The sequence below is a fragment of the Scyliorhinus torazame genome, chromosome 5, assembly GCF_047496885.1.
Source record: "Scyliorhinus torazame isolate Kashiwa2021f chromosome 5, sScyTor2.1, whole genome shotgun sequence".
Taxonomy (NCBI): domain Eukaryota; kingdom Metazoa; phylum Chordata; class Chondrichthyes; order Carcharhiniformes; family Scyliorhinidae; genus Scyliorhinus; species Scyliorhinus torazame.
In genome coordinates this window covers 307,014,957-307,038,880 of record NC_092711.1, presented here as the reverse complement: position 1 = coordinate 307,038,880, position 23,924 = coordinate 307,014,957, and the positions used below count along the sequence as shown (strand labels likewise).

The 23,924-nt window shown below is 47.7% G+C and overlaps 1 protein-coding gene across 2 annotated transcripts in view; it reads left to right on the top strand.

Moving 5' to 3' along the window:
• The window catches only part of LOC140421291 (mitogen-activated protein kinase kinase kinase kinase 4), a 404,363-nt gene that overhangs the window by 306,884 nt on the left and 73,555 nt on the right, over positions 1-23,924 (top strand). For both annotated transcript variants that reach the window (XM_072505898.1, XM_072505897.1), the window contains one exon: positions 14,044-14,187. In XM_072505898.1, the coding sequence (XP_072361999.1) occupies positions 14,044-14,187 (144 nt within the window). The remainder of the gene's footprint in view (positions 1-14,043; positions 14,188-23,924) is intronic.

The following is a 23,924-nucleotide window of genomic DNA, read 5'->3' as shown; positions in this document are numbered from 1 at the left end:
TCCAGAGGAGGTTCACCAGAATGACCCCTGGAATGAAGAGCTTGTCGTATGAGGAATGGTTGAGGACTCTGGGTCTGTACCCCGAGTTTAGAAGTATGAGGGGGATCTTCTTGAAACTTACGGTATACTGCGAGGCCTGGATAGAGTGGACGTAGAGAGATGTTTCCACTTGTAGGAAAAACTAAACCAGAGGACACAACCTCAGACTAAAGGGACGATTCTTCAAAACAATTCTTAAAGGGACACTCCCATGCCAATACAAACTACACTCATCTACAACTAATCTAAGTACCATTGTAAACTATGATCTGTTCTTACTCACACTGTCTTTACTTCAATCTGTCTTGAGCTAACTCTTTCACTACTCTCCCCCACAAGGCTTAGCATCAATGTCTTATATACGTGTAACTCTAGCTTCCTCTAGTGGCTGTTGTTAGACATTTCATTAACCCTTACAGTCTTTACATTTATGATAATGCCACACCCCCCACCCTCCGAAACATGACCATCATTGGATAGGGAGGGCAGGGGGTGAAAGCTGGAGTTCTCACAAGTCAAATCTTGAGCGGGAATCATTATTCTGGCAGAATGGGGCACACTCCAGGCAATTGTGAGGTGTTCCTAAAACTGAGGCCTGGAACAACGAGAAAAAGCAACATTTCTCCATGAAGTTCCCGTTTAAATTGTTTCAGGGTAGAAGCCTGACATCCCTATGTGTCTCAGCCACCTCCACCAGACTCATCTTCGACATGGTGGGAGCTCCCACTGGCAGGATCTTCCGGTCCCCTCGAAGTCAACCTCCCACTGTGGGTTCCCCGGTGGCGGAGGGTGTGACCAACAGGAAACCCTGTTGACAGCAGCTGGACCAGGAGATCACGCCGCCGTCTAATGGCGGGCTGGCTCCACCATCGCAAAACTTACCACAGGGTGGGAGGGGGGGTGGGATGGCGGGAAATCCGGCCCATTGCTTCCCAATCCACCCCATTGCTTCCCGATCCACCTGTGATAACCCTCACAAGGACCACGAGGGATTACTCATTGATCTCCCCATAGGACTCATGGAGTACGGGTTCCCATGGTAACTGGTGGAGGCCCATCCAGCTGGGACTCGTTATCGAACCTTTCAAGTGGTGTCCCAGACCCGGACTGGGAGTTTCTGGCTGCGACACCAGTTCTGTATACCGTGGGTGTAGCTTTACATTTGAGTTAAAATAAATTTGGTTTAACCTTTATCTTTGTGTCTCCTGGATTACTACACCACCAAAGTCTCATTTTAAAATGCTCATTCTTCCTTCCAAATCTTTCCATGACATTGGCCCTTCCAATCCCTGTAATTTCCTTCAGTCCCACAATCTTCAGAGATCTCTGCAGCCTTCCACCTCTGGCCTTTTGTGCATTATTGCGCTCCGACCAAGAAAGCCCAACTTCCTCAGGGAGCTAAGCAAATTCGGCATGTCCACATTAACTCTTACCAACTTTTACAGATACATCATAGAAAGCATCCTATCTGGCTACATCACAGCCTGGTATGGCAACTGTTCGGCCCAAGACCGTAAGAAACTACAGAGTCGTGAACACAGTCCAGTCCTTCGCGCGAACCCGCCTCCCATCCATTGACTCTATCTACACCTCCAGCTACATTGGGAAAGTGGGCAGTATAATCAAAGACCCCTCCCATCCGGGTTATCCACTCTTCCAAGCTCTTCCATCGGGCAGGTGTTACAAAAGTCTGAGAACACGCAGAAACAGATTGAGAAACAGCTTCTGCCCCGCTGTTGCCAGACTCCTGAATAACCCACTTATGGACTGACCTGATCTCATCACACATCTTCTCTACTGACTAATACTACACTCCGTATGCTCCACCCGATGCCTGTGCCTATGTATTTACATTGTGTATTTATGCATGTCCTCTGTTTTTTCATGGATGGAACGATCTGTCTGGACTCTATGCAGAACAATACTTTTCACTGTACCTCGGTACACGGGACAATAAAACGAATTCAATTCAATTCATTCCCCACTTCTTTTCCCCAATTATTAGTGGCTGCGCTTTGAGCTGTTTCGCCCCAATCAAAGCTCTGGAATTCCCTCCCTAAATCTCGTCACCCTCCTCCCCTCTCCTCTTTTTAAAACCCACCTCTTGGACGAAATGTTTGGTCAGATGTTATGTCTGCTTCTTTTACTCAGTGTCAATTTTTATCTGACTGCATGTCTGTGGAACACATTGGGCCACTTTGCCACTTTGGAGGGTTTACATAAACTCACGTTGCTATTATTGTAAAGGCCGCTCACCCCTATCAACTGAGAGTTTAATTCAAGTTGCACAGCAGAATAGACAGAGTTGAATCAACTCCAGAAGGAACATCCCAACATTTTGGTATTGCCTGGAGGTCATGCATTTGGAATCTGTTTTGAAAGTGCATAATTATGTAAATGTGATTATCTACAGGCCCAATTGCTTTTGCAGCTGATATGGTGTTTCTAAGCTCTCTGAGCTCCACACAGTGACAGAAGCTCTTGAAACCAGAATTGCTTGGGGAACGAGTCCAGGCCAGGCCTTGGACTGCACCAGTCTTTCAGAGATGCTCCATTTCTACATATCCATAAAATCGTAGGATTTTACAGCTCAATCAGGGGATTATTTCACTCCCCAGGCTAATTCTCTGAAAGAGCGATACATTTAATCACGTTTCCCTCGGCTTCCCAGGTGCTCTTTTTAAATTCTTTTCATAAACATTTTCCAATTCCCCTCAAAAGCTGCTTTGAATTTTACTTCCCCCCCGCCCCCCCCCCCCACCCCGCCCCCCGCCACCACTCCGATCTTCCATTTTCATTGCACCTTCCCACACTATCAGCATGTTCCTTAATTCCCTTGTATCCAAAAATCTATTAATCCGCCTTGAATAGACTCATTGGGGGCGATCCAACAGCCATGCTGTGCCCGGAACGCAGCGCGCCACAGCGCAACGTGGCCGACAGAAGCCAGGAGACCCTGCTGCTGCCACCTGGGCACACTGACACTGTCAGCCTGGCACCCTAGCAGTGCCAATTGGGTGCCAGCCTGGCACTGCCAGCTGGCAGGGGCACTTCTAGGGTACCAGGTTGGCACTGCCAGTGCGCCAAGCCGGCATTTTTCACTCAGCGGGGATCGGGCCAGTGATGCCCTGCGCGGGTGCTGGGAGAGTGCGGGGGTCCCCCTCATAGCAGTGGTTAGCAATGTTGCTTCACAGCGCCAGTGTCCCAGGTTCAATTCCCGGCACGATAGCACAGTTGTTAGCAATGTTGCTTCACAGCGCCAGGATCCCAGGTTCAATTCCCGGCTTGGGTCACTGTTTGTGCGGAGTCTGCATGTTCTCCCCGTGTCTGCGTGGGTTTCCTCCGGGTGCTCTGGTTTCCTCCCACAAGTTCCGAAAGACGCGCTGTTAGGTGAATTGGACATTCTGAATTCTCCCATTGTGTACCCGAACAGGTGCCGTGGTGTGGCACTAGGGGATTTTCACAGTAACTTCATTGCAGTGTTAATGTAAACCTGCTTGAGACACAAATAAAGATTATTATTATTACACACAGAAACATGCACTGTGAGTGAGGGGGGTAGAACTCTCTCAGGGTCTTCTTCCTTCAGCGCCTCAGCTGTTTGTCCCTTTATGGTTCCGAAGTTCCGAAAGTCGTGCTGTTAGGCGAATTGGACATTCTGAATTCTCCCTCTGTGTACCTGAACAGGCGCTGGAATGTGGCGACTAGGGACTTTTCACAGTAACTTCATTGAAGTGTGAATGTAAGCCTACGTGTGACAATAAAGATTATTATTATGGTGAGTTGAGGCTCATGAGGGGGGTCGGGGGTTGCATTGGGGGCTTCTGAGATTGGGATGCCATTTCTAAATGATCTCTCGCCGCACTGAGGAGTTCCAGCAAGCGGAGATCCTCAGCGCGGAAAACGAGGCTATGTGCGGCCACTGCCACACGTTCCCCACTGAGGGCCGCCATCTAACCCAAGTGACGTTCGATAGCATTGCATTTCCCGGCGCAGCAAGCACTGGAAAACAAGCAGCCAAACACGCTCGCTATGGGACTTTATTCCCATTTAATTCAATCTTGGCCAATGACTGAGAATTCCAAAGAATCACCACCCTCTGAGAGAAGACATTTCTCCCTGATCAGGAGACTGTGAGCCCATATTCCCCACTCTGTCGTGTCCATCCTGTCAAACCCTTCAAGAATTGTTGCTTTCATTGAAACCACCTCAAATTCTTCTTAACTCTCATAGAGCATGGAACATACAGTGCAGAAGGAGGCCATTCGGCCCATTGTGTCTGCACCGACCCACTTAAGCCCTCACTTCCACCCTATCCCCGTAACCCAAGAAACCCTCCTAAACCTTTTGGTCACTAAGGGCAATTTAGCATGGCCAATCCACCTAACCTGCACGTCTTTGGACTGTGGGAGGAAACTGGAGCACCCGGAGGAAACCCACACAGACACGGGGAGAACGTGCAGACTCCACACAGACAGTGACCCAAACCGGGAATCGAACCTGGGACCCTGGCGCTGTGAAGCCTCAGTGCTATCCACTTGTGCTACCGTGCTGCCCTCTCGGGGGTATAGTCTAGTTTAATCAATCTCCGCTCTGAGGAATCAACCTAGTAAATCATTGTTGCATCTCCTGTGGTACTGAGAATTAATAAATTCTTTACCGTCAGTCTGGCCTCAATAAAACTCGAGATGGATTTGCAGGCATAGCATTAGTTATTTTTATTTGACTTGCAAGTCTGACTTGTTTCACACAAACCCAGAACGCAAGCTGCCTCCTGGGTCTCCAGAACCGAGTGATTCTGTAGAACAAAGAAATCTCTACCAACACATTTAAATGGCATCAAGTTTCACATACACGATTCCCATAGGTCATCCTAGACCCCTCCTGACCTGGCCATACATCCTAATTGGCTCACTTCTCATCCCTTCCCCTGGCCTCTTATTACCCAGCATCCTTTTCTCCTCATACTCTAAACACCCCATCCCCCCCTCCTTTGCCATGCTCTCTGAAATCCTTTGTCTGTGAACTAACATGAATTAGACCGGCCTATATCTACATTACAGTAACTAATATCTTGAAAGTAACTATTTTATATCACATTCGTCAGTACAAGTATATCCTTACATAGCAAGGAGACCAAAACTGTGCACAATAGTCCAGAAATGGTCTCGCAAAAAGCCTTTGTAATTGTAAGATTTCTTTATTCTTCCACTCCAATCCCTGTGTATTGAAGGCTAGGATAACATTTTCTTTCCTAATCCGTGGAATATAAATCAATACTCCTGTTAATTTTGATATGACTTTTTCCTGCTGATGCTGATAGATCCAGATCTTGGTGTCCTGATTTCAGATGAATCCATCAGCCCCATCAAACATCAAGCCAAATCAACCTTACTCAGGGCAAATAGACCAATAAACTGAGTGCAAATCCCAGTCTCCGTACATCTGGGGGCTTCATGAGCCCTTAGAGTGACAAGCTAGTCATATTTGCCTTCACTCCATGTTAAAATTGTGGGCCTTTGTGAATGATTCACTTCGCTCTGATGAGCGAGTCAAGGTCACAAGTTATGAACCATTGGCCAGTGATCCAGCGAGATGAGAGACAATTGCTCAGAGAGATCGGGATCACTGAGAAATCACTGAGTGTCTTTAAGACAGATATAGATAGGTTCTTGATTAATATGAGGATCAGGGATCATGGGGAGAAGGCAGGAGAGTGGGGATGAGAAAATATCAGCCATGATTGAATGGTGGAGCAGACTCGATGGGCCGAGTGGCCTAATTCTGCTCCTATGTCTTATGGTCTTACGGGATCGGGAACACGGGACCTGAAAAGGCAATGGACACTGATTCCAGGAAGAATTTTGTATGGGCATTGGACACGCACTTGGGAATAGGCAAACAGTGGGTGGCAGTGGTGAAGATGACTGGAGGGGAGGGGGGAGTGGTGGCTGAATACACCTATTCTTCCAAAGAACCAACATGGGCCTAACTGGCTGAATGGCGAAGCTCTAACAAGTTCCAAGGGTTCAGACATCACCCTAAACGTGAGAGTAAAACTCGAGCAGGTCTTAAATCCATCAGAGACCCTTAGAGACACCAACACACTCTTGGATTTGTACACAGCCCATCCCACAGCTCTTAATGATTTACACCAAGTTACTTCACTAACATTCTGAACGGGGAAAGGAATATTTATTTTTGTATGTAAAAGAATTGCATTCAAATACAAGAGAAGACAGAGAATGATGTTACTTAGCCTGAAGGGGGATTGAATGTGCCCATTAGCTTTGCATCGAGCACAGAATATAAAGATTAAAGGGTGTATTTTACACGTTCTTGTTTTTGATGCAGATGTTTACATGCTGGAAGCAAATACCAGACATGCAGGTTGAACATCAATACTTCCTCCAGGATTTGAGGCAATTCAGAGAAGGTTCACCAGGTTGTTTCCCGAGACGAAGGGCTGGTGCAGCCTGGAACGATACTGATTGGAGTTTAGAGCATCGGAACATACAAAATAGGAGCAAGTGTAGGCCACTCTGCCTCTTGAGCCCGCTTTGTCTTGCAATAAGATCAAGGCTGTTCTTATTTGTTTGCACTGAGTGCTGAATTTGGTGCATTTTTGAGTGCTATAGTGAGAGTTTGGTGACTGAGGGAGTTAGGTGAGGAGGGAGTAAGGTGCTCCTTGCATTTTGTTTCCCACATTTCCGCAAAGGGTGAGAAGAGAGCCAGGAGTTTACAGAGAGTGCAGCTGACTGGGAGCAGAGTCGGAGGGCGGAGATCCAGTTGGCCCACAGGGCAGCTATATTCTGTCAGGTAAGAGGGGATGGAGGCTAGGCCAGTTGCATGCTCCTCCTGTAGGATGTGGGTGTTGAGGGATACCACCGGTGTCCCCGCTGACTATACCTGCGGGAAGTGCACCCAACTCCAGCTCTTCAAAGACCGTGTTACAAAGAACAAAGAACAAAGAAATGTACAGCACAGGAACAGGTCCTTCGGCCCTCCAAGCCCGTGCCGACCATACTGCCCGACTAAACTACAATCTTCTACACTTCCTGGGTCCGTATCCTTCTATTCCCATCCTATTCATATATTTGTCAAGATGCCCCTTAAATGTCCCTATCGTCCCTGCCTCCACTACCTCCTCCGGTAGTGAGTTCCAGGCACCCACTACCCTCTGCGTAAAAAACTTGCCTCGTACATCTACTCTAAACTTTGCCCCTCTCACCTTAAACCTATGCCCCCTAGTAATTGACCCCTCTACCCTGGGGAAAAGCCTCTGACTATCCACTCTGTCTATGCCCCTCATAATTTTGTATACCTCTATCAGGTCGCCCCTCAACCTCCTTCGTTCCAGTGAGAACAAACCGAGTTTATTCAATCGCTCCTCATAGCTTATGCCCTCCATACCAGGCAACATTCTGGTAAATCTCTTCTGCACCCTCTCCAAAGCCTCCACATCCCTCTGGTAGTGTGGCGACCAGAATCGAACACCACACTCCAAGTGTGGCCCAACCAAGGCTCTATACAGCTGCAACATGACTTGCCAATTCGCATACTCAACGCCCCGGCCAATGAAGGCAAGCATGCCGTATGCCTTCTTGACTACCCTCTCCACCTGTGTAGCCCCTTTCAGTGATCTGTGGACCTGTACTCCTAGATCTCTTTGACTTTCAATACTCTTGAGGGTTCTACCATTCACTGTATATTCCCTACCTGCATTAGCCCTTCCAAAATGCATTACCTCACATTTGTCCAGGTTAAACTCCATCTGCCATCTCTCCGCCCAAGCCTCCAGACAATCTAAATCCTGCTGTATCCTCAGACAGTCCTCATCGCTATCCGCAATTCCACCAACCTTTGCGTCGTCCGCAAACTTACTAATCAGACCAGTTACATTTTCCTCCAAATCATCCATATATACTACAAAGAGCAAAGGTCCCAGCACTGATCCCTGTGGAACACCACTGGTCACAGCCCTCCAATTAGAAAAGCATCCCTCCATTGCTACCCTCTGCCTTCTATGGCCTAGCCAGTTCTGTATCCACCTTGCCAGTTCACCCCTGATCCCGTGTGACTTCACCTTTTGTACTAGTCTACCATGAGGGACCTTGTCAAAGGCCTTACTGAAGTCCATATAGACAACATCTACTGCCCTACCTGCATCAATCATCTTAGTGACCTCCTCGAAAAACTCTATCAAGTTGGTGAGACACGACCTCCCCTTCACAAAACCGTGCTGCCTCTCACTAATACGTCCATTTGCTTCCAAATGGGAGTAGATCCTGTCTCGAAGAATTCTCTCCAGTAATTTCCCTACCACTGAAGTAAGGCTCACCGGCCTGTAGTTCCCGGGATTATCCCTGCCACCCTTCTTAAACAGAGGAACAACATTGGCTATTCTCCAGTCCTCCGGGACATCCCCTGAAGACAGCGAGGATCCAAAGATTTCTGTCAAGGCCTCAGCAATTTCCTCTCCAGCCTCCTTCAGTATTCTGGGGTAGATCCCATCCGGCCCTGGGGACTTATCTACCTTAATATTTTTTAAGACACCCAACACCTCGTCTTTTTGGATCACAATGTGACCCAGGCTATCTACACCCCCTTCTCCAGACTCAACATCTACCAATTCCTTCTCTTTGGTGAATACTGATGCAAAGTATTCATTTAGTACCTCGCCCATTTCCTCTGGCTCCACACATAGATTCCCTTGCCTATCCTTCAGTGGGCCAACCCTTTCCCTGGCTACCCTCTTGCTTTTTATGTAAGTGTAAAAAGCCTTGGGATTTTCCTTAACCCTATTTGCCAATGACTTTTCATGACCCCTTCTAGCCCTCCTGACTCCCTGCTTAAGTTCCTTCCTACTTTCCTTATATGCCACACAGGCTTCGTCTGTTCCCAGCCTTTTAGCCCTGACAAATGCCTCCTTTTTCTTTTTGACGAGGCCTACAATATCATTCGTCATCCAAGGTTCCCGAAAATTGCCGTATTTATCTTTCTTCCTCACAGGAACATGCCTGTCCTGTATTCCTATCAACTGACACTTGAAAGCCTCCCACATGTCAGATGTTGATTTGCCCTCAAACATCCGCCCCCAATCTATGTTCTTCAGTTCCCGCCTAATATTGTTATAATTAGCCTTCCCCCAATTTAGCACATTCATCCTCGGACCACTCTTATCCTTGTCCACCAGTACTTTAAAACTTACTGAATTGTGGTCACTGTTACCGAAATGCTCCCCTACTGAAACATCTACCACCTGGCCGGGCTCATTCCCCAATACCAGGTCCAGTACCGCCTCTTCCCTAGTTGGACTGTTTACATATTGTTTTAAGAAGCCCTCCTGGATGCTCCTTACAAACTCTGCCCCGTCTAAGCCCCTGGCACTAAGTGAGTCCCAGTCAATATTGGGGAAGTTGAAGTCTCCCATCACCACAACCCTGTTGTTTTTACTCTTTTCCAAAATCTGTCTACCTATCTGCTCCTCTATCTCCCGCTGGCTGTTGGGAGGCAGCTGAAGCTGGATGAACTTTGGATCATCCGGGAGGCAGAGGGGGTGATAGAGAAGAGTTACAGGGAGGTAACCACACCCAAGGTACAGGACAAGAATAGCTGGGTTACAGTCAGGGGGAAAAAAACAAACAGGCAGACAGTACAGGGATCCCTCGTGGCCGTTCCCCTTCAAAACAAGTACACCGTTTTGGATGCTGTTGGGAGGGGATGACCTACCGGGGGAAGGCCCTAGCGGCCAGGTCTCTGGCACTGAGTCTGGCTCTGGGGCTCAGAAGGGAAGGGGGGAGAATAGAAAAGCAATAGTTGTAGGAGATTCAATGGTTAGGGGAATAGATAGGAGATTCTGTGGTCGCGAGCGAGACTCCCGGAAGGTATGTTGCCTCCCGGGTGCCAGGGCCAGGGATGTCTCGGATGGTGTCTTCAGAATCCTTAAGGGGGAGGGGGAGCAGCCAGAAGTCGTGGTGCACATTGGTACCAACGACGTAGGTAGGAAAAGGGGTGTGGAGGTAATAAATGGGTTTAGGGAGTTAGGCTGGAAGTTAACAGCCAGGACAGACAGAGTTGTCATCTCTGGTTTGTTGCCAGTGCCACGTGATAGCGAGGCTAGGAATAGGGAGAGAGTGCAGCAGAACACGTGGCTGCAGGAATGGTGTAGGAGGGAGGGCTTCAGGTATTTGGATAATTGGAGCGCATTCTGGGGAAGGTGGGACCTGTACAAGCAGGACAGGTTGCATCTGAACCAGAGGGGCACCAATATCCTGGAAGGGAGGTTTTCTAGTACTCTTCGGGAGGGTTAAAACTAATTTGGCAGGGGAATGGGAACCGGATTTGGAGTCCAGCAACTAAGGTACCCGATATTCAGGATGCCAAAGCATGTAATGAGGCAGTGGGGAAGGGAACACTGACAAAGGAGAGTACTTGCAGGCACGGAGATGGGTTGAAGTGTGTATACTTCAACGCAAGAAGCATCAGGAATAAGGTGGGTGAACTTAAGGCATGGATCAGTACTTGGGACTACGATGTGGTGGCCATCACGGAAACTTGGATAGAAGAGGGGCAGAAACGTTGTTGGAGGTCCCTGGTTATCGATGTTTCAATAAGATTAGGGAGGGTGGTAAAATAGGTGTGGGGGGGGGGGGTGGCATTGTTAATTAGAGATAGTATAACAGCTGCAGAAAGGCAGTTCGAGGAGTATCAGCCTACTGAGGTAGTATGGGTTGAAGTCAGAAAAGGAGCAGTCACCTTGTTAGGAGTTTTCTATAGGCCCCCCAATAGTAGCAGAGATGTGGAGGAACAGATTGGGAAACAGATTTTGGAAAGGTGCAGAAGTCACAGGGTAGTAGTCATGGGCGACTTTAACTTCCCAAATATTGAGTGGAAACTCTTTAGATCAAATAGTTTGGATGGGGTGGTGTTTGTGCAGTGTGTCCAGGAAGCTTTTCTAACACAGTATGTAGATTGTCCGACCAGAGGAGGGGCAATATTGGATTTAGTACTTGGTAATGAACCAGGGCAAGTGAGAGATTTGTTAGTGGGAGAGCATTTTGGAGATAGTGACCACAATTCTGTGACTTTCACTTTAGTAATGGAGAGGGATAGGTGCGTGCAACAGGGCAAGATTTACAATTGGGGGAAGGGTAAATACGATGTTGTCAGACAAGAATTGAAGTGCATAAGTTGGGAACATAGGCTGTCAGGGAAGGACACAAGTGAAATGTGGAACTTGTTCAAGGAACAGGTACGACGTGTCCTTGATATGTATGCCCCTGTCAGGCAGGGAAGAGATGGTCGAGTGAGGGAACCATGGTTGACAAGAGAGGTTGAATGTCTTGTTAAGAGGAAAAAGGAGACTTATGTAAGCTGAGGCAACAAGTTTCAGACAGGGCATTGGAGGGATACAGGATAGCCAGGAGGGAACTGAAGAAAGGGATTAGGAGAGCTAAGAGAGGGCATGAACAATCTTTGGCGGGTAGGATCAAGGAAAACCCCAAGGCCTTTTATACATATGTGAGAAATGTGAGAATGACTAGAGCGAGGGTAGGTCCGATCAAGGAAAGTAGCGGAAGATTGTGTATTGAGTCTGAAGGTATAGGAGAGGCCTTGAACGAGTACTTTTCTTCTGTATTTACAAATGAGAGGGGCCATATTGTTGTAGAGGACCGTGTGAAACAGACTGGTAAGCTCGAGGAAACACTTGTTAGGAAGGAAGATATGTTGGGCATTTTGAAAAACTTGAGGATAGACAAGTCCCCCAGGCCTGACGGGATATATCCAAGAATTCTATGGGAAGCAAGAGATGAAATTGCAGAGCCGTTGGCAATGATCTTTTCGTCCTCACTGTCAACAGGGGTGGTACCAGGGGATTGGAGAGTGGCGAATGTCGTGCCCCTGTTCAAAAAAGGGAATAGGGATAACCCTGGGAATTACAGGCCAGTTAGTCTTACTTCGGTGGTAGGCAAAGTCATGGAAAGGGTACTGAAGGATAGGATTTCTGAGCATCTGGAAAGACACTGCTTGATTAGGGATAGTCAGCACGGATTTGTGAGGGGTAGGTCTTGCCTTACAAGTCTTATTGAATTCTTTGAGGAGGTGACCAAGCATGTGGATGAAGGTAAAGCAGTGGATGTAGTGTACATGGATTTTAGTCAGGCATTTGATAAGGTTCCCCATGGTAGGCTTCTGCAGAAAGTAAGGAGGTATGGGATAGTGGGAAATTTGGCCAGTTGGATAACGAACTGGCTAACCGATAGAAGTCAGAGAGTGGTGGTGGATGGCAAATATTCAGCCTGGATCCCAGTTACCAGTGGCGTACCGCAGTGATCAGTTCTGGGTCCTCTGCTGTTTGTGATTTTCATTAATGACTTGGATGAGGGAGTTGAATGGTGGGTCAGTAAATTTGCAGACGATACGAAGATTGGTGGAGTTGTGGATAGTGAGGAGGGCTGTTGTCGGCTGCAAAGAGACATAGATAGGACGCAGAGCTGGGCTGAGAAGTGGCAGATGGAGTTTAATCCTGAAAAGTGTGAGGTTGTCCATTTTGGAAGGACAAATATGAATGCGGAATACAGGGTTAACGGTAGAGTTCTTGGCAATGTGGAGGAGCAGAGAGATCTTGGGGTCTATGTTCCTACATCTTTGAAAGTTGCCACTCAAGTGGATAGAGCTGTGAAGAAGGCCTATGGTGTGCTAGCGTTCATTAACAGAGGGATTGAATTTAAGAGCCGTGAGGTGATGATGCAGCTGTACAAAACTTTGGTAAGGCCACATTTGGAGTACTGTGTATAGTTCTGGTCGCCTCATTTTAAGAAGGATGTGGAAGCTTTGGAAAAGGTACAAAGGAGATTTACCAGGATGTTGCCTGGAATGGAAAGTAGGTCTTACGAGGAAAGATTGAGGGTGCTAGGCCTTTTCTCATTAGAACGGAGAAGGATGAGGGGCGACTTGATAGAGGTTTATAAGATGATCAGGGGAATAGATAGAGTAGACAGTCAGAGACTTTTTTCCCGGGTGGAACAAACCATTACAAGGGGACATAAATTTAAGGTGAATGGTGGAAGATATAGGGGGGATGTCAGAGGTAGGTTCTTTACCCAGAGAGTAGTGGGGGCATGGAATGCACTGCCTGCGGAAGTAGTTGAGTCGGAAACATTAGGGACCTTCAAGCAGCTATGGGATAGGTACATGGATTACGGTAAAATGATATAGTGTAGATTTATTTGTTCTTAAGGGCAGCACGGTAGCATTGTAGATAGCACAATTGCTTCACAGCTCCAGGGTCCCAGGTTTGATTCCGGCTCGGGTCACTGTCTGTGTGGAGTCTGCACATCCTCCCCGTGTCTGCGTGGGTTTCCTCCGGGTGCTCCGGTTTCCTCCCACGGTCCAAAGATGTGCAGGTTGGGTGGATTGGCCATGATAAATTGCCATTAGTGTCCAAAATTGCCCTTACTGTTGGGTGGAGGTATTGACTTTGGGTAGGGTGCTCTTTCCAAGAGCCGGTGCAGACTCAATGGGCCGAATGGCCTCCTTCTGCACTGTAAATTCATTGATAATCTATGATTAATCTCGGACAAAGGTTCGGCACAACATCGTGGGCCGAAGGGCCTGTTCTGTGCTGTATTTTTCTATGTTCTATATTGTAACCTCAACTCTCTCCAATAACCTTTCAACCCCTTGTTTATCAAGAATCTACTGACCTTCGACTTACAAAGAGGTGGGCTGGGATTCTCCCCCCATTCACTGATGGCGGGATTCTCTGATCCTGCCGGCAACTCACCCCTGCCTGTGGGTTTCCCGGGAGTGTGGAGTGGCTTCAGTAAAAATTCCCATTGATAGCGGCGGGAACGGAGCGTTCTCCTGCCGGCTTAATTGAATTGCCGATCATTTTCTGACCAAGCAGTTTAATGAGTTCTGGATCGTATTGTATGAAACCGATAAGTTTAGCTGCTGCAGTTAATCCTTGTTCCCCTAAATCCTTTTTAATCTTTCCAGGTGTCAATCTGCTGGTGGGCACAGAGAATGGGCTCTGGTTCCTGGACAGGAGTGGACAAGGCAAAGTTTATTCCCTGATTACTCGAAGGCGCTTCCAACAGATGGATGTCTTGGAAGGACTGAATGTACTTATTACTATATCAGGTTGGATATGTTTTCAAGCTCGATGCCTGTTTTACTAATCCTATTCGGATCAGTCGATGCTGTTGATTAAACTTCTGGATTAGTCCTGCTCAATATGTTTGAATTTGGATATTTTAAACATGGCAACATGCTGACATCGGGATCGAGGTTCGCCCCTGTGCACCTACTTAGCACCATATTCTCAAGGCCTGCATGATTATCCGGTCCATTGGGCAAGGAATCACGTGGGCGAGAATCACTACAGCGTGACCCTGACATGGTGGACCTCACTGAGGGCCAAGGGGGAAATCCCGTAACGGAATAGCCCCCAAAGTCCATCCAAGGGACACCACCCACCCACCCCCCCACCCCGCCCCCACAATGCAAAACATTCCCACCCCCACTGCATCAGCCCCCCCCTACCCCCCCCAGAGACCCCTGAAATAAAGAGATTCCCCTCACAGACCCTGCAGAAAAGAGATCCCTGTCAGGAAGTTAGAGATCAGTCCAGGCAGCTGTGAGAAAAATTACTGTTGTAACACTCACCTGGGCAATACTCCTGCTGGCTCAGACACAGGAAGCAACACTTGTCAATTCATGGAAAAAGAAAACCTTAAGTCCGCTGTGTTTAATCCCCCTCAGATTCTTGAGCTGCAAACCATCCATTTGTTTTCCTTACTGGGCTGTGATTGACAGCTTCCGCTCATACACAGCTGTCAGCTTTGCTTCATTCATCTTCCTTCACAGTTGAGTAACTCTGATGTGCTCTCACTGCAACGTTTATAAACATCAACCACTTCAGAGTTAAGTGCTGTCAGTTTCCAGCTGGCCACTTCAGAATCACTCAAGCGTGAAGGGAGGTGAATGGAAAGCACTTAGCTCTGTTTGAAGTGGACACTAACGACCTCTGAGGGAAGACATTTCTGCATTAATTTGTCTCAATTGGAAAGACCCTCTACTTTGAAACTACGCCCCCAAGTTCTAGATTCTTGATGAGTTAAAGGGCTTAACATCCATGTCTGGCCTGGCCCGGCCTATATGTGCCTCCAGAGTGGTTGATTCTTACCTGCCCTCTGAATAGGCCCAGCAAGCTACTCAGTTAGGCATGGGCAAATAATGCTGGTATGAACATCAGAGTCTACTCCCTCAAGCCCCTTAATTAAGTCTTCGTTTTCCTTCCATTACAGGTTACCTTCCATTGGTTTGTTGAACTTCACTTGCAATCCTCTATTTCTAAGTATTTCTAACTTAACTTTAATTGCAGTTCCCTACCTTCCTCTTGTGTTTCTCATGAATGGGGATGCATATCACTCTTTCCCAGTGATATCCAATGCTTTAAGCCCTTTAACTCCATATGGAAAATCAGCGTTGATGATATTAAAACTTGGAAATCCACATGACTTAGCTTCATCAAGATAGGGTGTATTGCCACAGTCATCTCCAGTGAATGTTTTATGGAGGTATTCGTAGACTAAGTGTATTCGCTATCCGCTGGACCTCAAAGAGATTCCCCCATTGGAAATGATTTGCTTTTTTCTTCGCATGTTGCTACTGCTCTGTTAGCATATTCACTTTCTTTGTCCATCTGATCGTTCTTTTCATATGTCCTCTATTGTTCTGAAGGAAACTCCTCACCTTTCTTTCTGTTTGTGCAGGGAAGGTCATGTCTTTCAAGCCTAATAGAATTTTTTGAGGAAGTGACAAAGTTAATTGATGAGGGAAGGGCTGTAGATGTCATATACATAGACTTCAGTAAGGCGTTTGATAAAGTTTTCCATGGCAGGTTGATGGAAAAAGTGAAGTCGTATGGGGTTCAGGGTGTACTAGCTAGATGGATAAAGAACTGGCTGGGCAACAGGAGACAGAGAGTAGTGGTGGAAGGGAGTGTCTCAAAATGGAGAAAGGTGACTAGTGGTGTTCCACAGGGATCCGTGCTCGGACCACTGTTGTTTGTGATATCCATAAATGATCTGGACGAAGGTATAGGTGGTCTGATTAGCACGTTTGCAGATGATACTAAGATTGGTGGAGTTGCAGATAGCGAGGAGGACTGTCAGAGAATACAGCAAAATATAGATATATTGGAGAGTTGGGCAGAGAAATGGCAGGTGGAGTTCAATCCAGGCAAATGCGAGGTGATGCATTTTGGAAGATCTAATTCAAGAGCGGACTATACGGTCAATGGAAGAGTCCTGGGGAAAATTGATGTACAGAGAGATCTGGGAGTTCAGGTCCATTGTACCCTGAAGGTGGCAGCGCAGGTCGATAGAGTGGTCAAGAAGGCATACAGCATGCTTGCCTTCATCGGATGGGGTATTGAGTACAAGAGTCGGCGGGTCATGTTGTAGTTGTATAGGACTTTGGTTAGGCCACATTTGGAATACTGCATGCAGTTCTGGTCGTCACATTACCAGAAGAATGTGGATGCTTTAGAGAGGGTGCAGAGGAAGTTCACCAGGATGTTGCCTGCTATGGAGGGTGCTAGCTATGAAGAAACGTTGAGTAGATTAGGATTGTTTTTGTTGGAAAGATGGAGGTTGAGGGGGGACCTGATTGAGGTCTACAAAATTATGAGAGGTATGGACAGGGTGGATAGCAACAAACTTTTTCCAAGAGTGGGGGTGTCAATTATGAGGGGTCACGATTTCAAGGTGAGAGGGGGAAAGTTTAAGGGGGATGTGCGTGGAAAGTTTTTTACGCAGAGGGTGGTGGGTGCCTGGAACGCTTTGCCAGCGGAGGTGGTAGAGGTGGGCATGATGGCATCATTCAAGATGCATCTAGACAGATATATGAACGGACGAGGAACAGAGGGAAGTAGATCCTTGGAAAATAGAAGACGGGTTCAGATAAAGCATCTGGATCGGCGAGGGCTGAAGGGCCTGTTCCTCTGCTGTAATTTTCTTTGTTCTTTTTCTTTGTTTGATGAATCTCCCATCCCTATAATCCCCACTTTTAAGCATAATCTGCAAATCAGGTCACTTTCTATTGGGATTCCGAATCTAAAACATGAATTAGGAACAAAGGGGATATCACTGCTCTGAAGGACTCCAATCATTTCAGCCCACGCCACACCCCCACCCTGCAATCCTCACACAGACATCAACTCGCCCCCCTCCCCCCTCAACAAGTGGAGATGATTGTGTTGTGGTAATATCACTGGACTAACAATCCAGAGCCCAATGCTTGGGACGTGGGTTCAGATCTCACTTGAGCACTGGGTGGAGTTTAAATTCAGCAAAAAGAATCCAGATTCTGTCCTCGGTAATGGTGACCACCCTGTGGTGCAGTGGGTAGCCTCCCTGCCTCTGAAACACAAGCTCCGGGTTTGATTCTCAGCCCAGGACTTGATGGCCAAGGAAGGACCCGTTCATAGTGCGGTCAAACAGGCAGAGTGACGAACTGCACAATCCTTCCAAACACGCCAGTGTCTGGCGGAAAGAGAGGGGAGGGACACCTGGTCAGCCATGCTTGATGTGGCACCACTCAAGCTATAAGCCCCTGGCGACAGACTAGCGACCTGCTCTGGGAATTACTAGCTATGGAAGCAGTCAGAGACTTAGTGTACCGCGAGATACAAGAAGAGAATTGGAATGGTGACGGTGGCAGCTTTTATTAATTGTTGTAAAAACCCATCTGGTTCACAAATCCTCTTTAGGGAAGGAAATCCGTGCCTGGCCCGGCCTATATGTGACTCCAGAGTGGTTGACTCTTATCTGCCCTCTGAAAAGGCCTAGCAAGCCACTCAGTTGAGCATGGGCAACAAATGCTGGCCTGAACAGGGATGCCCACATTCCATAAAGGAATAAAAATACAAGCAGCAGCTGCTTCCTTCGTCCCTTAGGTTAATTACTTACCCACAACCCTTACTTCCAGTTTAAATAACAACGGACTTCTTCAAAAAGCTGCATTAAAGTTTAAGTCGGCCACATTGTATGGTTTCCCGCTGTACACTGAATGTTACTTCTTCTAAAATCAAGGAAGTTGACCCAATGGGGCCTCTCTGTTCTGGAGCCATTTTAGCTGTTATTTAGTTTGTCACTACCTCACAGATAGTCCTCACATCATTTGCTCACAACTTGGCCATTAATTTCCCAGTTATTGGCAAAAGACTGTTGTTTCCTGTATTATATTTACCCTGTTGCTGGGAATAATTATGTTGTTTTGTTACATTGTTCTGATGTTCCAATTTTCAGTGACTATTTCTTATTGATAAAAATCAATGTCCTCCTCAGTACTTGTGCCTGGGCAGTCATAGCACTCTTTCCCAGTGGAATGCTTGGGGCGCGATTTAATGGGCACAAATAGCGAGGTGTTTCCTCTCAGCCCAGCTCGTCGGTATAGGGAAAGATGTGGGCCCCATTTTTAAATGCTGCCCCGATCTCTCAAACCCCTTCCCAACCACAACCTCCAGACCCCCCCCCCCACCACCGCCCCAACTTACTTGTTAAAGTTCCTCAAGCCCCCTTCACCCCACTTCATAAGGGCAGGGCACCCCCCCCCCCCACTCCCGGGTCTGAACTCCAGCACAGGCAATCTGGCACCCAGGCGCCTTGGCACTGTCAGTCTGGCACCCTGGACGTGCTCCTGACAGCCTTGTACTGCCACCCAGGCACTATAAGGATGGCACTGCCAGGCTGTCTGGTGGCACTGCCAGGCTGGCACAGCCAGACTGCCCGGTGGCATTGCCAGGCTGGCACTTCCAGGTTTCCCAGTGGCATTGCCAGGCTGCCCAGTGGCACTGTCTGCATGGCACTGCTTGGGTGCCAAAGTGGCACTGCCAGGCTGCCTATTGGCACTGCCAGTGTGGTATTGCCAGGCTGCTGGGTGGCACTGCCAGTTTGCCCAGTGGCACTGCCAGGGTGGCATTGCCAGGCTGCTTATTGGCACTGCCAGTCTACCCAGTGGCACTGCCAAGGACATAATGCAAGGCCATCCACTGGCACTGCCAGGGTACCCAGGTGGCAGTGCCAAGGTGCCCAGGTGACAGTGGGAATGCCAAAGTACCACCGTGCCCAGAGCACGACCACCCGGGGGCCTGTGTGATCCTTCCAGGTGTCGTTATGCCTGGTCCACGTTTGCGTGACCCAGTGCTATACAGCGCCACGGCAAGGTCTCCCAGGCGAGGATTTTCGATCGGGTGTAAGTAAAGCTAATTGCGCACTTTAATAGATCTCGTGAGGTGTCCCAAGCATCGCATAGGGGTGCAACAAGGCCGTTCGATCGGGCCCTTTGTTTGAAGTCCTTTAACTCCCTCTGGAAACTTAGTCTTCTTGATATAAAAGTTTGTAAATCCACATGAATTACTTCCATCAAGATAGACAGGGCGTATTGCCACAGTCTTCTCTTGTGAATTCATTCTGGATGTAATCAGTTAAGTCACAGAATCGCAGAATTGTTACGATGCAGAAGGAGGCCATTTGGCCCAGCGTGTCTGCACCAGCTCTCCAAAGAACGTGATGACTTTGTGCTTTTGCCCTGCCCTTTTCCCATACCCCTGCACAATGTATCTGTTCAAATAATCATAGCTTGCTCTCTTGAATGCCTCAATTGAATCTGCCTCCATCCACCACATCTCCAGACCGTGCATTCCAGACCCGAAACACTCGCTGTGCGAAAAAGTTCTTTCTCACACCACATTTGCTTCTTTTGCAAATCACTTTTAATCTGTGCCTCACATTTTTCATCCTTTTGAGAGCAGGAACAGTGTTTCCCGATCTACTCTGTCCAGCCCCCTCTTAATTTGAACATCTCCATCAAATCTCCACTCAGCCTTCTTCTCTCCAAGGAGAACAGTCTCAACCTCTCCAATCTATCCGCATAACTGAAGTTTCTCATTCCTGGAACTATTTCTGTACACCTCTTCAGCACTTTCTCCAATGTGTACACATCCTTCCTATTGTGTGATGCCCAGAACTGTGCACAATATTCCAGCTAAGGTCTGTCCAGTGCCACATAACCCCCTTGCTCCTGTAATCTATGCCCCTATTAATAAAGCCCAGAGGACTATATGCTTTATTAACTGCTCTCTCCACCTGCCCTGGTGCCTTCAATGATCCATGGATATTCACCCAGGTCCCTCCGTTCCAGCTCTCCCTTCAGAAATTTACCCCTTATTTTATATTGTCTCTGCATGTCCTTCCTACCAAAACTCATCACCTCACGCGCCTCCACACTGAGCTGCATCTCTCCCCTATCTGTCCTCTCCACCAACTTGTCTATTTCTTTTCAAGTTCTACACTGTCCTCCTCCCAGTTTCATATCATCCACAAACTTTGAAATTGTCCCCTGCACACCAAGATCTAGTAAGAAGTCTTACAACGCCAGGTTAAAGTCCAACAGATTTGTTTCAAACACTAGCTTTCGGAGCGCTGCTCCTTCCTCAGGAAGGAGGAAGGAGCAGCGCTCCGAAAGCTAGTGATTCCAAACAAACCTGTTGGACTTTAACCTGGTGTTGTAAGACTTCTTACTGTGCTCACCCCAGTCCAATGCCGGCATCTCCACATCATGGCTACCAAGATCTAGATCATTACCATAGATCAGGAAAAGTAAAGATCTCAATACCGACCCCGGCGAATCCCACTACAAATTTTCCGCCAGCCCGAAAAATATCCATTAAGCATTACTCTCTGCTGCCTATTATTCAGCCAATTTAGTATCTGTTCTAACCCACACAAGACCTAGGGGGATGGGCCGATTAGCCTCCCCGTGAGCCTCGAGGAATACGAGCCCCTCGATCGAGAAGCTTTGGGTCTCATTCCGGAGGTTCTGGTCACAGATAATGACACATCCTTTACCAGAGAGGAGTTTAGGGGTTTTATGAAGACACATCCGCATGTCCGCGGACCTCCCAGCCTCAAATGGACTGGCTGAAAGAACCGGGCAAACTTTAAAGCGGGGTGTGAAAAAGCAGACCCCGGGATCCATGGAACAACGGCCGGTAAGGTTTCTGTTTTGCGACTGCACCACCCCACATGCTGTGACCGACGTAGCACCGGCAGAACCTTTGATGGGCAGGCGACTCCGGACCTGCCTCAGCCTCGTGCTCCCAGATATTGGTGGGAAAGTGCAGTACTGTCAGGAGAACAGGGTGTAGCCCTGATAGGCATCTATGGGCCAGGTGGTTTGGTCCAGGTTACTCCGTTTACATTCAGAACTTTGACGATGGCGGCAAATGGGATTCTGGGAAGGTATTACGGCAGACCGGACCTGTCTCGTACCAAGTTCGAGCACGCGTCCGAACAATGAGGAAACATGTGGACCACCTCAGGGGCAGCAGACCAATATTACTCCAAACTACTCTGGAGGAGCCAGCTGCTAAACAGGTTCCTCCGACACCAGTGGGTTATGGGGCCTCTGATCCAGCCCCGCAGGAGCTGGATTCTCAGCTGTGGGCAAAGAAGAGATGGCACCCTCCTGCTCCATCTTCCTGGGAAGGGTCTTCGGATTTTGTGGGGGGAGGAAGGTTACAATCCGCACGAGACCTAAGGGGTAGGGCCGATTAGCTTCCCCTTAGGCCTCGTGGAATACAAGCATCCCTGATGAGAGAAGGGGCCCCATCAATGTAGTAATGGACTCATAACATAAAAGTCGGGTCAGAGAGGAGCTGAGTTAGAATAGTCCCAACTGGGACCTGAATGTTGTCTGTATATAGTTTGCTTTCACAATAAATAAAGCAGACTCCTCTGTGACCATTAAAGTATCCATATTGGAATTATTACTTCTATTCCATGAGCTACGCATTTTCTCACTGGTCTGCTGTGTGACGCTGTATTGAATGCCTTTTGAAGTGTATTAACTACCTGCTCAACTTCAATTAGACTCCCTATTGGAATCCTCTTTGGCTATCTCCTTCACATTCTGCTCCTGGAAGAATGTGTTCCTGCTGTGTTGGCATCTTCAATTACATTAATATTCTTTGTCCATCTGACCATCCTTTTCATGCGTCTCTGAAATTCCTCAACCTTCTTTCTGTTTGGAGCAGTGCATTTATCCTTCTTATTTCTGCTCATATTGATCTACTTGGGGGTCATGCATTTGAATCTGGGTGAATTTAGCTGCGCATTGTGAACTAGGGCATAAATAAATAATTTCCTTCTCTGTTTATACTTCTAACCTTGTCCTCTTGTCGCTGGCCTGTTTGAAATGTTCGGTGCTCAGCAGCATTGAATCCCACATCGTTTGGAACTTAATCGTGTTGTAATCGCAATTACCCAAGGGTATCACGAGTTCTCTTTTGTGTATGCTGTCAGAGTCACTTAGCATTACAAGTCGAGCTGAGGGATCTTGCTTGTGGCTTCTATGATACACGGAAGCAGTGAAGCAATCATTCATTACATTCACCAACTCTGACTCTTAAGCCAATTGAGCTGTCCATTTTTTATTACTGAGTTGGTTGAAATCCCCCCCTGCTCCGGTGCAGTAATGAGGGATTGCTGCACTGTCGAAGGCGCTGCCTTTTTGGTTGAGGCATTAAAACCAAAGTCCCAGCTGCCTGCTAGATCCCACGGCACTATTTTGAAGAAGTTCTCCAGGTGTTCCGGCCAAACTTTATCCCTCAAGCAACATTGGAAAAACAGGTTGCACTGCTATGGGATCATGCTGTTTACAAGTTGGCTGCCGTGTTTCTTATATTATCACAGTGACTACACTTCAAAGGCTTTTCATTGGCTGAAAAGCCCTTCGAGACATCTGGTGGTTGTAAAAAGTGCTGCATAAATGCAAGTCTTTCAAGCCATTTTTAAACATTATTCTGAGCTGATGGATGTCGCAAAGCCCTTGCGTTATTTCAGTGTTCTTCCTGTTGGGTGGTATTGCATTCACAGTCCACTTCCTTTACTTTCCAGCTGTCTCTGACATATACAATGACACTCTCTCTTTTCTTTTCTATTTTATTCTTTCTGAACAGCCGCTGCTGCCTCTTTGAGATTGTATTTGTCTCCATCTACTGGGGTAACCATGTCTCTGTTGGTCTAGTTACATCATCATTTACTATTACTCCCCGTGCACTCCTGCAGTTCAAAACTTTCTCTGCAAATGCTTCCAAGAGGTGGGTTTCTGTTTTGAATAGAGACTTGCCGCGTCCCCTTTACCTTTGACATTTAAATGTGTCTGAAAAGGGAAATGTTTGCAGGAGCTACCGGGATCACTCATTCAAAGAACAGCTTTCTCTGCTATCTGATACTGTGGGCAGAATCTTATGAGACCATTGGGGGTGTGACCAGGAGGGAAATCTGACACCAATAGATCTGGGAAGAATCATGGAGAGCATCAGCTCCATGCAGGCGGGGAAGGCACCAGGACCCGACGGGTTCCCGGTGGGCTTCTATAAAAAATTTGCGCCAACCCCGGCCCCACACCTAAGGGACATGTTCGCGGACTCGCTGGCAAAGGGCTCTTTGCTTCCTACTCTAGTGTAGGCCACAATCTCACTGATACCCAAAAAGGATAAAGACCCGACGGAATGTGGATCACATTTCGCTATTGAATGTCGATGCAAAAATACTCGCAAAGGTCCTGGCCAAAAGGCTGGAGGGCTGCGTACCAGAGGTGGTCGCAGAGGACCAAACGGGCTTTGTCAGGGGTAGGCAGCTCACTGCGAACATCAGAGCGCCAGAGGAGATCGTCTCCCTGGACGCAGAAAGGGCCTTCGATAGAGTCGAATGGAAATACCTCCTCGAGGTACTGGAACGGTTTGGGCAAGGAGTGGGATTTACCGCCTGGGTGGGACTCCTGTGCAACGGTCCCAAGGAGAGTGTTCG